The sequence below is a fragment of the Monopterus albus genome, unplaced genomic scaffold, assembly GCF_001952655.1.
Source record: "Monopterus albus unplaced genomic scaffold, M_albus_1.0 scaffold20.1, whole genome shotgun sequence".
Classification (NCBI taxonomy): Eukaryota; Metazoa; Chordata; class Actinopteri; order Synbranchiformes; family Synbranchidae; genus Monopterus; species Monopterus albus.
In genome coordinates, this window is record NW_018127900.1 from 1,769,398 (window position 1) to 1,781,913 (window position 12,516).

A 12,516-nucleotide genomic window follows, 5' to 3' on the forward strand; every position below is an offset into this window, starting at 1 on the left:
CCTGTAATCGCCCCCTCCCAGCCACCCCTAGGCTCCCAGCCCCCACTCCTATCCTCTGCCGAAACTGATATAGCTGTCCCATCTGTCCATGCCCACATCACTCTCTGTCAGGCCATCTGGGATGAGACCAGGGCCGCCTTGCTGCGCACGGCCGATCAGAACAAGCGGCTCGCCGCAAGCAGCCAAAAGGAGCATGCCCCAAACTCTCACCCCGGTTCCTAGGGCCGTTTACCATCCAGGACATCATTCACCCTACTGCCGTCAAACTCAACCTCCCTGATTCTCTCTGTATTCACCCTGTTTTTCATGTTTCACAGATCAAACCAGTCTCCTCCAGTCCCCTCTGTCCGCCACCGGCTCCGCCTACTTCCTGTCCTGGAGGTGGATGGTGGCCCTGCATACACCGTCCGGCAGATCCTGGATGTCCGCCCTGGGGGCCGGGGTTTCCAATATCTGGTGGACTGGGACGGCTATGGTCCAGAGGAGCGGTCCTGGATTCCCCGTTCCTTCATCCTCGATGACTCCCTCCTTCACGATTTCTACCGCACACACCCAGACAAGCCTGGGGGGCCCCGGTGAGTCCCTCCTTCCGGTGGCCCCCGCCTCCCTCCTGTCAGGTTTGCCCAGCTGCACCTTCCTCTCTTCCTTTTCCTCACTCTAGTTTTCCTTCCCTGATTACACTATCTAACACACCTGCCCACTTCCCTTGATTATCACCAGCTGCACCTTATCACTCTCCTCCCTACTTATACCCTGCTCACTGATCACTCCCCTGCCAGTTCAATCTCTGTCTCCAGGCCCCTTTGATCATTGTTTTATTTCTTGCACTTATTACACCAGTCATAGTTCTCTCTTTTTGTTAAGTATTACCTTCTTTTGTTTTGTCCCGCTGCTTCCTTCCCCCTCTCTACAGACCACTTCTCTGGACCCTGGATCTACCCAGCTACCACCATACAGGTCGATGCACAGTCTCCTTTAACTGTTTGTTCCATATCCTGTCTCTGCAGTCATCTTCACCTCAACCCCGACCTATCCAGGAGTGACCCCAGCGTCTGCAGCCCGGTCTGTCATTATTCAACACTCCATAGACTGCATATGTTTTTTTTCTCTCCCACCGCTGATCAACACCCGGTTACCACTAACTACCTCTCCACTTCTCATTGCACTGTTTCACTTTGTAAATAAATATCACTGCTTGCACCGAAGCCAGCTATCTGGGTCCGTCTTTTTTCCCCGCTAGCTCATCATAGTGTCGAGAACCATAAATATCCCAAATGCAACATCTGCTGATTCATTTAAATACCTCTTAAGACTTTTATAAAGACTATTTGTTTTTAAAGGTGTCCACTTATACAGCAGTTTCTTCGGTTCATGAAACAAAGTGGAACTTAAAAAATGAATGTTTATGTTTAGTCATAATACAATTTTATAAATCAGATTATAATAAAAGGTTACAGCATAAGAAAACACTACATGGCCACACTGACCACTCACAGGTGCAAACATTATTGGCCAGATTGTAGTAAATGAGAGCAGAGCACTGCCTGACCTCTCCCACTTTGGACGAGTCAGTGGAAACACTGCAGAGAGTGGAGACAAACACTTGGCCAGACAGAAAATTCTTTTTTATTAGCATTATTATTTTGCGATACACAGTAGTCACAATTTCCATATTGTCTACCATTCTGTACATGAACAATAGAAATCACCTGTTAGTATTTTACTAAGACTGTCACAATGATGCAGCCAGAGCTCGTTCTCTGTTGATAATGATGCAAACAATGATACATGATAAGGTGTTCCCCTCTGCTGGCCGCATTAGAAATTACACACAAAATTACATTTTTTATTTTATTTGTCATTTTAACCACCAAAAAGTGAAATTAATATTCGATAAGCAGTCCAGGTGGCCGAGGTTTGACAATTATGATTATGATAGTATTACCCTGTGTGCTGATTTTGACCATAGTTCCACTTTGCATGTACTGTATATACCATAATTCTCATTTTATGTGTGGAACGGGATGTTTAGGAGCCTGTAGCATGTCAAGATCTTCAAATTAAATGCAAACATCTACAAACAGCACCATTTATTAAACTGACAGTTGCATATTTGGCAATAAAACAAAGTAGTATAATTTTGCTAAGTACTAACTGAATTCAATAATTGCCTCAATAATTTGAAAAGAGAGGAAGTGTTGAACCACCAGGAATCTTTCTAGAGCTGTAGAGTGACCTGAAGATGGCAGACACTTCCCATCCAAACTGTCCGAGCTTAAGAAGGTCTGGGTTACAATTATTATCCAGCTTTACATGGTTTTCTTTTTACTCTGTTCATTATCACTGAGCCATGCACACAAGGAAGTATATAATGAAGAGCTTCCTCTATGGTAAATAGCTGTATGGTGGCCTGCACGTTTTGAAAATTATTATTATTTTTCTTACAGCAGTCAAACTATATAACATAAATAATACATATTTGGAATTTCCTGGCAGCTCTCCATTCCCAGAGAGAACTTCCTCCTCTGGGCAGGTGACAGCAAGCAGAGTATAATTTTTTAATGAGATCAGAGCCTCTGCTGCTGTTGTAGGTCAGGATAACCAGCAGAGAGTGGCTTCCTTAGCTACCTGCCAAACAGCGGTCTGTGAGCTCAGAATTGGGCCTGTCCTGCCAGTGGGTCACTCCTGTGCGGTCACGGGTCAGTTTAATCAAGTTTCACCAGAACACACAGGAATCGGTTACGGTTACAAGGCAGTAAATAAATTAAGGATGCCCACAAAAAAGAAAAAAACAAGACAGAGAGTGGAAGAAGAAACCAAAGATGTGGATGACGAGGACTCGGAGGATCAGGAAATAAAGCCCAAGAAGAAAAGGAAGCATGTGAGTGAGTCAGAGGTTGATGGAAGGTTGAAGAAGAAAAAGTCTGAAGACAGTGATGAAGAAGGATACAGTTCTAATGCATCAGGGCCCAATGTGAGGAGCAGCAAGAAAGAAGGAAGAAAAAAAGAAAAGGTCAAGGATAAGAAGAAGAAAGCCAAAGAGGAGAGCAGGGATGAGCTGAGCGATGAGTCGGCAAATGCTGACAGTGAAGATAATTACACCTCCAAGAGTAAAAACAAAGGGGAAAAGCCCCCTGATGTGACTGAGTCCATTAAGAAAGGCTCAAAGAAGGTCTCAGTGAAAGACAAGATGGGGTCAAAGGATAAAAAATCCAAAGGTGAAGACAAAAAATCCAAGAACTCGGAGAAAGAGGAAGAACAAGCAGCTGGGGATGAAGGCGAAGGGAAAAAGAAAAAGAAAGAAAAAAAGAAGAAAGGTTCAGAGAAGAAAGATAGTGATGAAGACACCAAGAAGACAAAAAACAAGAAGAAAAAGGCTGAAAATTTTGTTGAAATTTATGAGAATGAGTTACGTAACTATCAGCCAGAAAGCGTGGAGAATTACGAGGACGAGTATCACAAAAAGAAAGGTAATGCAAACTTTTTATCTAAACATGTAAAATGTAAAAAGGGCAGGCTGCATAAGTGACACAGCTAAATTAGTATTGATAGAGAGAGCAACCAGAGGAGAGGTGAGTCCTTGATTGTAATTGGCTCCAGCAGTAATGTGCCTGTGCTTTAGTTTGATGTTCTTGGTAACGTTATACTGAGTGAAGTAGTATCAATGTATCATCAGTATGTTCTGTTCAGTCTGTATGACACCTGTGACTCCCTGATCTTTAAAAGGGCTGTTTTTACATCCTAATAGTTCCTTTTTGGCTCTCGTTGTTGCCTCTCACTCATACATGTAAAAATCCCAATTTAAAGCCTCACTGACGTTTCTCGCTCACACCTTCTCTTCCTGTAGTCTAGTTCTCATAAGGATAGAAGTACTAAAAACATGTAGAAGCAGGTTATATCTGTATGGATGTAGTCAATTAAATGACTACAAAGAGATAGAATATGAAAACAAAGAAACAATATAACTGCTAAATGATCATACTGAGATGCAAATACCACCACAAAACAATGGAAGATGACTCCAAAGACTCTCAGCAATCACAAAAACACTCAAAAGTACCAGTACACAGTGACACACAGAACTACTTCATAGAGAGGCAAAACAACAGAGAGAGAGAGAGAAGCAGCTGAGCTGCTGCCACATTGTTAGTAGTGGTTTTGTGTTTCTTTCAGTGTGGGTGTCCTGCACCTACTCTATGTATGAGGGGTGGGGACCCTTTCCTACTATATTTGTATCCAGGAGCCCATTGTCCCATAATCTGTCCATGACTGCATCTTACCATCCTGCCACATGCCCTGTGTAAGACACTTTCTCCAGCTGTAATCACACTGTGCATGTCCTTTCTGAAAACACACTTGTATTATACCATTACTCCCTGCAGTGTATGAAGTGGTGACCATAACTGGTGACGAGAGAGGAGCGGGCACTGACGCCAACGTGTTTGTCACGTTCTTCGGGGAGTATGGCAATACTCCCAAAGTCCACCTGGCTAGCAAGCAAGTCCTCTTCAACGCTTACTGGAATTTTGATTTAAGACTAACTGTGCTTGTATGGATGAAGGTCAAATACACATTGAAGAATCTGGTCAAATACAGAATGAAGATTTAACTTGTGTATCACATTGCTCTAGCCACAAGTCTCAGTTATAACATTAGCCAGTTAGACACCATGTTTAAGTAGGCCCTTGTGCTTGAACTAACACTTTGTTTTTTTGTTTTTTTTCTCTGCTTTATCAGCACAGACAAGAGGTATTTATTTCTTAATGCAGTGGTGGTGATGGTTGTTTAAGAAAATGGCTGCTCAGACCACAGATTGTGTGCTGTGATTTGCATGACATGATTTGCTGCATGTTTTTGCCAGACGTTAGCAAGGCTCCTATTTTTTAATTATGCAGAGTGATAAGTGAAAAGATGATGAAGTTCAGGGTGCCTTTTAAATGTTTTTCATTCTGTGATTTCAGGAGTCGCACAGCCTTCGAAAGGGCCAAAACTGATGTGTTCAGAATTAGAACTCACAACATTGGACCTTTGAAAAAGATAAGGTGGTGTTTATCATTGTACTGAATATGTTTTAGGATGCTCTTCACTGTAACACAGACATTGCCAGACATGTTTTACTCTGACTCAGATTTAGGACACTGATTTCCTTCTCTGAATTTGTTTGCAAAGAGAATTAGACAAAATTTATCAAAATGTTATATTTTTGTTGCTCCAGGATTGAGCACGACAACACTGGCCTAAATCCCAGCTGGTTCCTGGACAGAGTGGTGGTCACGGATGTGATTAGGCCTCACTTGAGGTTCTACTTTGCTTGTAACAACTGGCTCAGTAAGACAGAGGGAGATGGCCTTTTTGTCAGAGACCTACTGGGCAGCATGGACCCCATGGACATGCCCAAATGTATGGGCACTATACACACAAGTCTAAAATTATATAGCACTCACTGATCTTAGTATTATGTAACAGAGTCCTTATTTATTTTTAGAAAGTTAGTATTTGCAGCATCCCCATTTCTTCCAGTGAATAATTAAATGAATCACTCTTATCCCATCATTTTTTCCCACACAGTGGTTGCATGGGTTTGACTGTCTGTGTTGAAGCTTTGTATAAAGTTTGTTTTTTAGCTGTTCTTTAAAACTACTGGTCCTTATTTTCCAGATAACAAGTATACAGTGAGTGTTTTCACGGGAGACGTAAAAGGCAGTGGGACAGACGCAGATGTCTTCATCAATATCTTTGGAGAATTTGGAGACACAGGTAAGTAACACATGTCACACATGGGGTCAAATAGTTGACCTTTTCCCAAAGTGAGTACCACTGTTGGTGCAGTCAGGTATTTTGAGTTTAGCTGATAAAGTGTGATCATTGTTTTATAACAGGGGAGAGGCGACTTGACAGTGACAAAAATAACTTTGAAAAAGGCACAGAAGACAAGTTCACCATTGATGCGCCAAACCTGGGTAAAATTAGGAAGATCACCATTGGCCATAATAACAAAGGTTCCTCAGCAGGATGGTTTGTGGACAAGGTGAGAAACAGATAAAATAGATGTTGTATAGAAGACTGTGTTTCTTCTGGAAGTAAGACACTATAAAATGTTCAGAATTAAGGCCCCTTCGTCAGTTAAGATTATTAAATAACATGTTTACTTTCATGTCTTACATCACATGTAACTTAAGCGGTTTACAGCCCCTCATCTTGAAACAAAACTCGGTCTCAGTCTTACTGTACCTCATTCTCTCAGTTCAACCTCTGCAGAAGTACTTAAGACATGTGATCCTCTTATTTCCTCACAGTCCTCTCATCTGAGCCTGGTGTCGCTGCTCCTTCAACACATACAGCGCGAGCAATGATGTCATTCAGGCGCAAGCATGCACACATCTCACACACACACATATGTACGTCGTCATTCTATCATCTGTGTAAAGGGACACCGTGCCCCATCAGGGGATTGCCTTACAACACACAGACGAGTTGGTGGCTTTGTTGGTTACTGCAGCACAGACTGACACCTAAGCTCAGCAGTGCCAGCATTAATGAATCATATCCTGTTTACATTTCACATATGGTTTATGCTGCTGTCTAAGTTCACTCTGATAATTATCCTGAGATGTAGCTGGGAGTAAAAACTGTCATTTAGCAAAAACAGATGAGCTTGGTTTTGCTTTTGTTATTGCTACTGAAATGTGTTTAAACGTGTATACTATATGGTATGTTGATAAGTTTATTATACTCTAACCTTCATAGGCGTATAGTACACAAAGTAAAACATTTAATTCATTCAAACGGTTCATAAATGCATCAACTGACTCATAGAAAACAACTCAGCATGAAGCAACAGTCGAGTTATGTCAGTAATCATCCTGCTAGAGTGTAAAGGGTGACGTGTAATTTTTGTGTCCAGTAGCTGTAACAGCAGATTGTGGGACCAGTCATACTGATGGCCTCTGCAGCATCATCTCAAAAATTATAATGCTTCACTATGACAGTATGTGCAAGAGATCTCCATCACGGGCAGGCTATGATTCTTAAAATTCTTCTTATTTTTGATTTTTATACAGGTGGCTGTGGATGACCTGGGAAACAAAGTACTCTATGAATTCCCCATCAACCGTTGGTTTGCCACTGATGAGGATGATGGGAAGATCCAGAGGGATATTTTGGTAGGAGGGTCTCAACCCACAGGTGAGGATGAAATTTGGGCAAAATTAGTTTATGAAAAAAGTAACCTGTCATACATACTAGGGGTGTAATAGTGCATTGTGGAACAATATATTGTGACGACATGCATCATGAAAACTGACAAATGGATCACAATATCAAGTCAAGACTCCCGTGTAATGTATTTATGTTAACAAGAGGGGGCAATAGGCCAGTTCTGCTTTCTTGACCAACCTATCGTTCACCGTGATGTTCACTAAGCTTAGCCAGCCATCAGCTCATTAGCTACACATTAATTACACTCGAACCTACAGAACAGGGGAAATGTTTGAATAAGTAATAAAATAGTGTTTTGAACTGAATCGCTCTTTTTTGACATAGTAATCCATGTCTGGTCTAAAAAGTATTGCATAAAGGATGATAAGATAACGTATAAAAACTAGGGAACAGATAATTAGCTATTTATAACTTTTTATTCAGTCCAGAAAGAAACAAATGTGTTTCCTATCCAGCTGGCCAGTGGCTTGCTGTGTGATCATTAACTCTTGGATCAGACTATCAGTGTTTGGATCTGGTTTACCTAGTTCCTGCTCAGCTCCTTAGGGAGTACGGGTGCTGCGAACCACAGTGGCCTGACATGTAACTGTACCCACCAGGGATTGTGTACAATGTCCAGATTGTGACAGGAGACATCCATGGTGCTGGCACCAACTCCAAGATCCACATTGTGATGCACGGCACAAAAGGCATAAAAAACAGTGGCAAGGTAATGAACTAGAGAACTTATTAAAAAAATATCTCCAGGAGAAGTAGTCAGCTTTTATTTGTATGAAGCAGAAGAGACAAAGACCCTGCACTTAAGTAATGGATGTCTGCAGTAATATATTTACTGAAGTGAAATGTAGAAATCAGATGTTGTTTGTTTTACTTTGTTGACATTTATGGTATAAATGCTCATTATTTGGTATTTTTGCTCTTCATTTCAAAAAAGTAACTCACAAAGTAAATAGTGTGGCCAGTGTTGGAGTATCTTTTTCAGTTGGTGAACTTTGAGCTTCTGTGTCTGCTGCTTTATTTTGTCCATATAAGGTAGATATTGATGCACAATTTGTAACCTTGAATATTCCCGTAACTACAGACAGTACATTTTTATGTAACACAAGGGGCTGAATTCCCAAACAAAGACCCAAAGCAATGCATTTTGCATATTAAAACGGCGCTACTGTAACATTAATTTCCCAGTCTGTGTTTATTGATTCAGAACACTGAGTATGAATCTGATTCAATCTCTTCTGGGCGCATAAGGATCAGCTGCTATTTCCTGTAACATTTTGATCTCTAGGTGTTTTTGGAGGGAGGACACTTCGAGCAGGGCCGGACAGACATCTTTAATGTTGAGATTGCTGCGCTTCTCAGTCCTCTCAGCAGAGTCACCATTGGACATGACAACGGAGGACTCAATGCTGGGTGGTTCTGTGAGAAGGTACATTGAACATGCAAACACTACAATTTGGTAATTTACTGTGAATAAATTCAGTTAAGTCGATGTTTTTTGCAGGTGGTGGTGTATTGTCCGTTCACTGGTATAGAGCAGACCTTTCCATGCAGTAAATGGCTGGATGAAGATGAGGGAGATGGGCTGATAGAGAGAGAGCTCTATGAGATGGTCTCACTCAGGCAGAAGAGACAGAAAAGTGAGTTGAATGTCACTACTTATGGGTAGCAGCAAGTTCTGATTTTCTTTTTTATGTCCTGAAACACAGCAACAACATTCTGAATTCCCTTATATGCATCAGACATTTTCCTGTGTTGTTTTTCCTGTTGTTTTTGAAACGTCATCCAATATATTACATATTATATTGGTTTTCTCCTGGCCCACAAACTTGTACAGTAGAATGCTGTACAACTGAATGCATTAGCTTAGTTTTTTTCTGTTTACATTTATTTATAAATCTATTATGCTACTGCCTTGTTTCACACACAAGAACACAAATCACAAAAGCTGCCTGCTACAATCACTGTTTTCAACATGGTAGTTTTTGCTCAAAGATTTTTTTAAACAATCAAAAATACCATTTTATGGGTTCCACTGGGAGGGGTGACACTAACAAAAAAATGACAGTAGGATGATCTGCTTCTCCTCAGAGCACCCCTGGTCCTTGTGGATTTGGACGTCCGACCTGTCCAATGCAGGAACGGACGCAGAAATCTACTTCCAGGTATACGGAGAGAAGGGCAAGTCAGACGAGATCCAACTGGACAATAAGACCGACAATTTTGAACAGGGGCAGGTGGACAGGTTTATGGTATGTAAGTTGTACTGTAATTCTATTCCATATACATAATAGGTAAGATAATGAATGTTTTTAGTAAAGAGCTCTTATCCTGATGTAACCTCACAGATTGAACTGCCTGATTTGGGAAAGCTGACTAAGCTCCGTATCTGGCATGAGAAGAGACATCCTTTTACAGGATGGCATCTCAGCAAGGTGATGGAATCTCTTATCTAACAACAGTACAATCTCTTTAGCTATTAAATCAGTAAAATTTGCCCAATTTGTAACATATCTGTGCATGCATTTTTGAATAATAATCAGTATTAGTTTTTGTGATTCTGTTTTGGTTCTGTAATTTATATATGCTCATTTGTAGGCATGTGTTTTAACATGAGGATATTAAGACAGTATGTATTTTTAAAATGGAGACTGAAGGTTCAGAGGATTTTCAGGGATTTCATCCAGTCTTGAAATCCAGACACCCGCTCACATATTAAATCAAACAAGCTTTTCATTGTATTTCTGCAATTAGGCTACTCTGCTGAAGACTTTAACAAAGGAAAAGTATACGTTTCCTTGTGAGCGCTGGCTAGACACTAATGAAGACGATAACGAGGTCGTGAGGGAGCTACCTGCCACTGGAGAGCTAATCGCTGAACCGATGCCCTGTATCTGTACTCGCCATGAGAAACTAAAAGTCTGCTTTGCCAAATGTAGAGATGAATGTTAAACCTGATGACACCATGCTATTCTGTTCTGCAGTGATCAAATACAGAGTAACAGTTTGCACAGGGTCTGTCAGTGGTGCCGGCACAGATGCGTCAGTTTTTCTCAATCTGATTGGGGACCAGGGAGACACCGGAGATCGACAGCTGGTCAACTGCAGTAACAACGTCAACAAGTTTGAGAAAGGAAATGTGGGTATAATGAGTACATCACTGTTAGATATAGAGCTTATTGAAGTCTCAGGAAGAAAACTTTGTATTGTCATTTTTCACATCCTTCCTGTTTTCTTGCCTCCATGCCGGCGATAGCCGCGGCTGCAGGCATTATCTGTCCTGCCCATTCTTGTGAACACAATATGTCAGGAACACCTTGAGGGAATTTCTTCAGATTTAGCACAAGTGTCCACTTGGACTCAAGGATGAACTGATTAGAGCTTGATGGTCAAGGTCAGTGACCTCGCATTCTCATGAATTTGACTGGTTGGTGGAGACATACAACCGCAAAGTGGTAATTCTAGTTTTCTTCTTTATGCAGGAAATTAAATGACAAATCTCAAGCCAACACAAGCAGTTAACCTATTCTTGCTTTTGTCTTTTGTCTCACACTGGAAATATCACTAATCAATGTTCACTTAACCAGTGAGGTGGATCCATGCGGTTTCTGGTGTTGATGTCAACAGTGACAATTTTGGGGGATATGTTTATGGATTTCAGTCAGCCTTTAACCCCTTTTGGAGTCCGTCCAATCTCTAATCTAGCATAAGCTTACTCAGAAATTTTTAGATGCATAAATTAGTCTATGCTGATAGGAAAACTGTAGTGTAAAGAAACATGCATTCAATAATCACACTGCTGGTTCAAAAAATGTCTTGATGCCTCTTACTTGACACATAAGAGGCTATTAAAATGTAATTTTGCTTCCTTTTTTTGTGGATTTCCAGTTGGATGAGTTTATAGTCGAGGCGGTGGCCATTGGGCAGATCCGCAGGGTGAGGATTGGACACGACGGCAAAGGGGGAGGCTGCGGCTGGTTCGTTGATAAAGTGATTATAAAGGAGGAGGGGCAGACGGAGACTATTGAGTTCCCCTGCTACAGGTGCATTAGTCTCAGTGAGAATATGCAACAAAAACATGTGCTTAATAGTAGTTGCAGCCTCAGGTGTGTGTATGTAATAGATGAGATGAGTTTGTTTGTGTCATGTATTGTGCAGGTGGCTGGACCGCAATGAGGATGATGGGCAGATTGTCAGAGAGTTGGTGCCATTTGCAGATGGGCAACGTCTTTACAGTAAGTCTTAAATGCAGTTCTAGTTTATTCTAATATTTGAATTTGACCTTCATTGACCTGATTATGTTTGTTTGTGTGTTTCAGACATTGACTATCACATCTCAGTGAAGACAGGCCACGTCTCTGGTAGCAGTACAGACTCTGACGTGTTTGTCAAGCTCTACGGTGAGAAAGGTGACACCAGTAAAACAATGCTGCTGGTCTCTACCAACAACCTGGGAAACTACTTTGAGTCGGACCGCACTGACATCTTCAAAGTGGAAACCCTTGATATTGGACAGGTGACACATTGCAGGCAAAAACATGTTGATTTCTCCTATTTGATGCTGATAGTGCTATGACAAGCCTCATTTACCAAAGACACAAAGTTGGAAATTTTGTAGTTTGGTTCATTCAGGAGCCATTCATGCTAACAGCATATACTGTCAAGATGCTGTGGATCAACTGTGCATAAGATTTTGATGGTGCAAACCATTTTCAGATACTGCTTTCACTGAGTTGCCTTGATTTGAATCAGTGTTATAATTCCACAGGCTAATGGGATCTGAGGTCACTCCAGGTGATAGCCTCCCTGCTTGGTCAGTCCTTGCCAGAGAGTGTGTTTGTGAGCCTATCACAGCGTGACAACATGATCCGTGCGGTGTTCTATGTCATCATAGTCAACCAGTCACATGCTTTGTTCTGGATGATGGACAGCTCTTTCAGCCAATGAAATTACAAGCTTTACCATATGTCACATGTTGAGATTCTTCAAACTTAACTGTGTTAGAAATGGCCTTACTTACTTACTACTTATGGCCTGTTTAAGTGCTTTACTGTGTATAATAGAGCCAGAAGGCCAAGAACAGCGTCAAAGCATACTTACAGTATATCACAGAAGTGAGTACACCCCCTCAAATTTCTGAAGAAATGACACTTGGCTACAATGTAAAGTAGTGAGTCTACAGCTTGTATAACAGTGTAAATGTGCTGTCCCCTCAAAATAACGCAACACACAGCCATTAATGTCTAAACTGCTGGCAACAAAAGTGAGTACACCCCTAAGTGATAATGGCCAAATGGGGCC

The 12,516-nt window shown here is 41.4% G+C and overlaps 1 protein-coding gene across 1 annotated transcript in view; it reads left to right on the plus strand.

Moving 5' to 3' along the window:
- The window catches only part of LOC109956645 (lipoxygenase homology domain-containing protein 1-like), a 29,210-nt gene that overhangs the window by 432 nt on the left and 16,262 nt on the right, over positions 1-12,516 (plus strand). The window contains exons 3-22 of the mRNA XM_020593940.1: positions 22-214; positions 338-575; positions 1,008-1,062; positions 3,110-3,470; positions 4,383-4,497; positions 4,962-5,042; positions 5,216-5,400; positions 5,659-5,757; positions 5,880-6,028; positions 7,062-7,185; positions 7,818-7,927; positions 8,504-8,644; positions 8,720-8,855; positions 9,307-9,467; positions 9,564-9,650; positions 9,970-10,105; positions 10,200-10,354; positions 11,104-11,258; positions 11,374-11,450; positions 11,535-11,731. Coding sequence (XP_020449596.1) covers positions 22-214; positions 338-575; positions 1,008-1,062; positions 3,110-3,470; positions 4,383-4,497; positions 4,962-5,042; positions 5,216-5,400; positions 5,659-5,757; positions 5,880-6,028; positions 7,062-7,185; positions 7,818-7,927; positions 8,504-8,644; positions 8,720-8,855; positions 9,307-9,467; positions 9,564-9,650; positions 9,970-10,105; positions 10,200-10,354; positions 11,104-11,258; positions 11,374-11,450; positions 11,535-11,731 — 2,955 coding nt within the window. The remainder of the gene's footprint in view (positions 1-21; positions 215-337; positions 576-1,007; positions 1,063-3,109; positions 3,471-4,382; positions 4,498-4,961; positions 5,043-5,215; positions 5,401-5,658; positions 5,758-5,879; positions 6,029-7,061; positions 7,186-7,817; positions 7,928-8,503; positions 8,645-8,719; positions 8,856-9,306; positions 9,468-9,563; positions 9,651-9,969; positions 10,106-10,199; positions 10,355-11,103; positions 11,259-11,373; positions 11,451-11,534; positions 11,732-12,516) is intronic.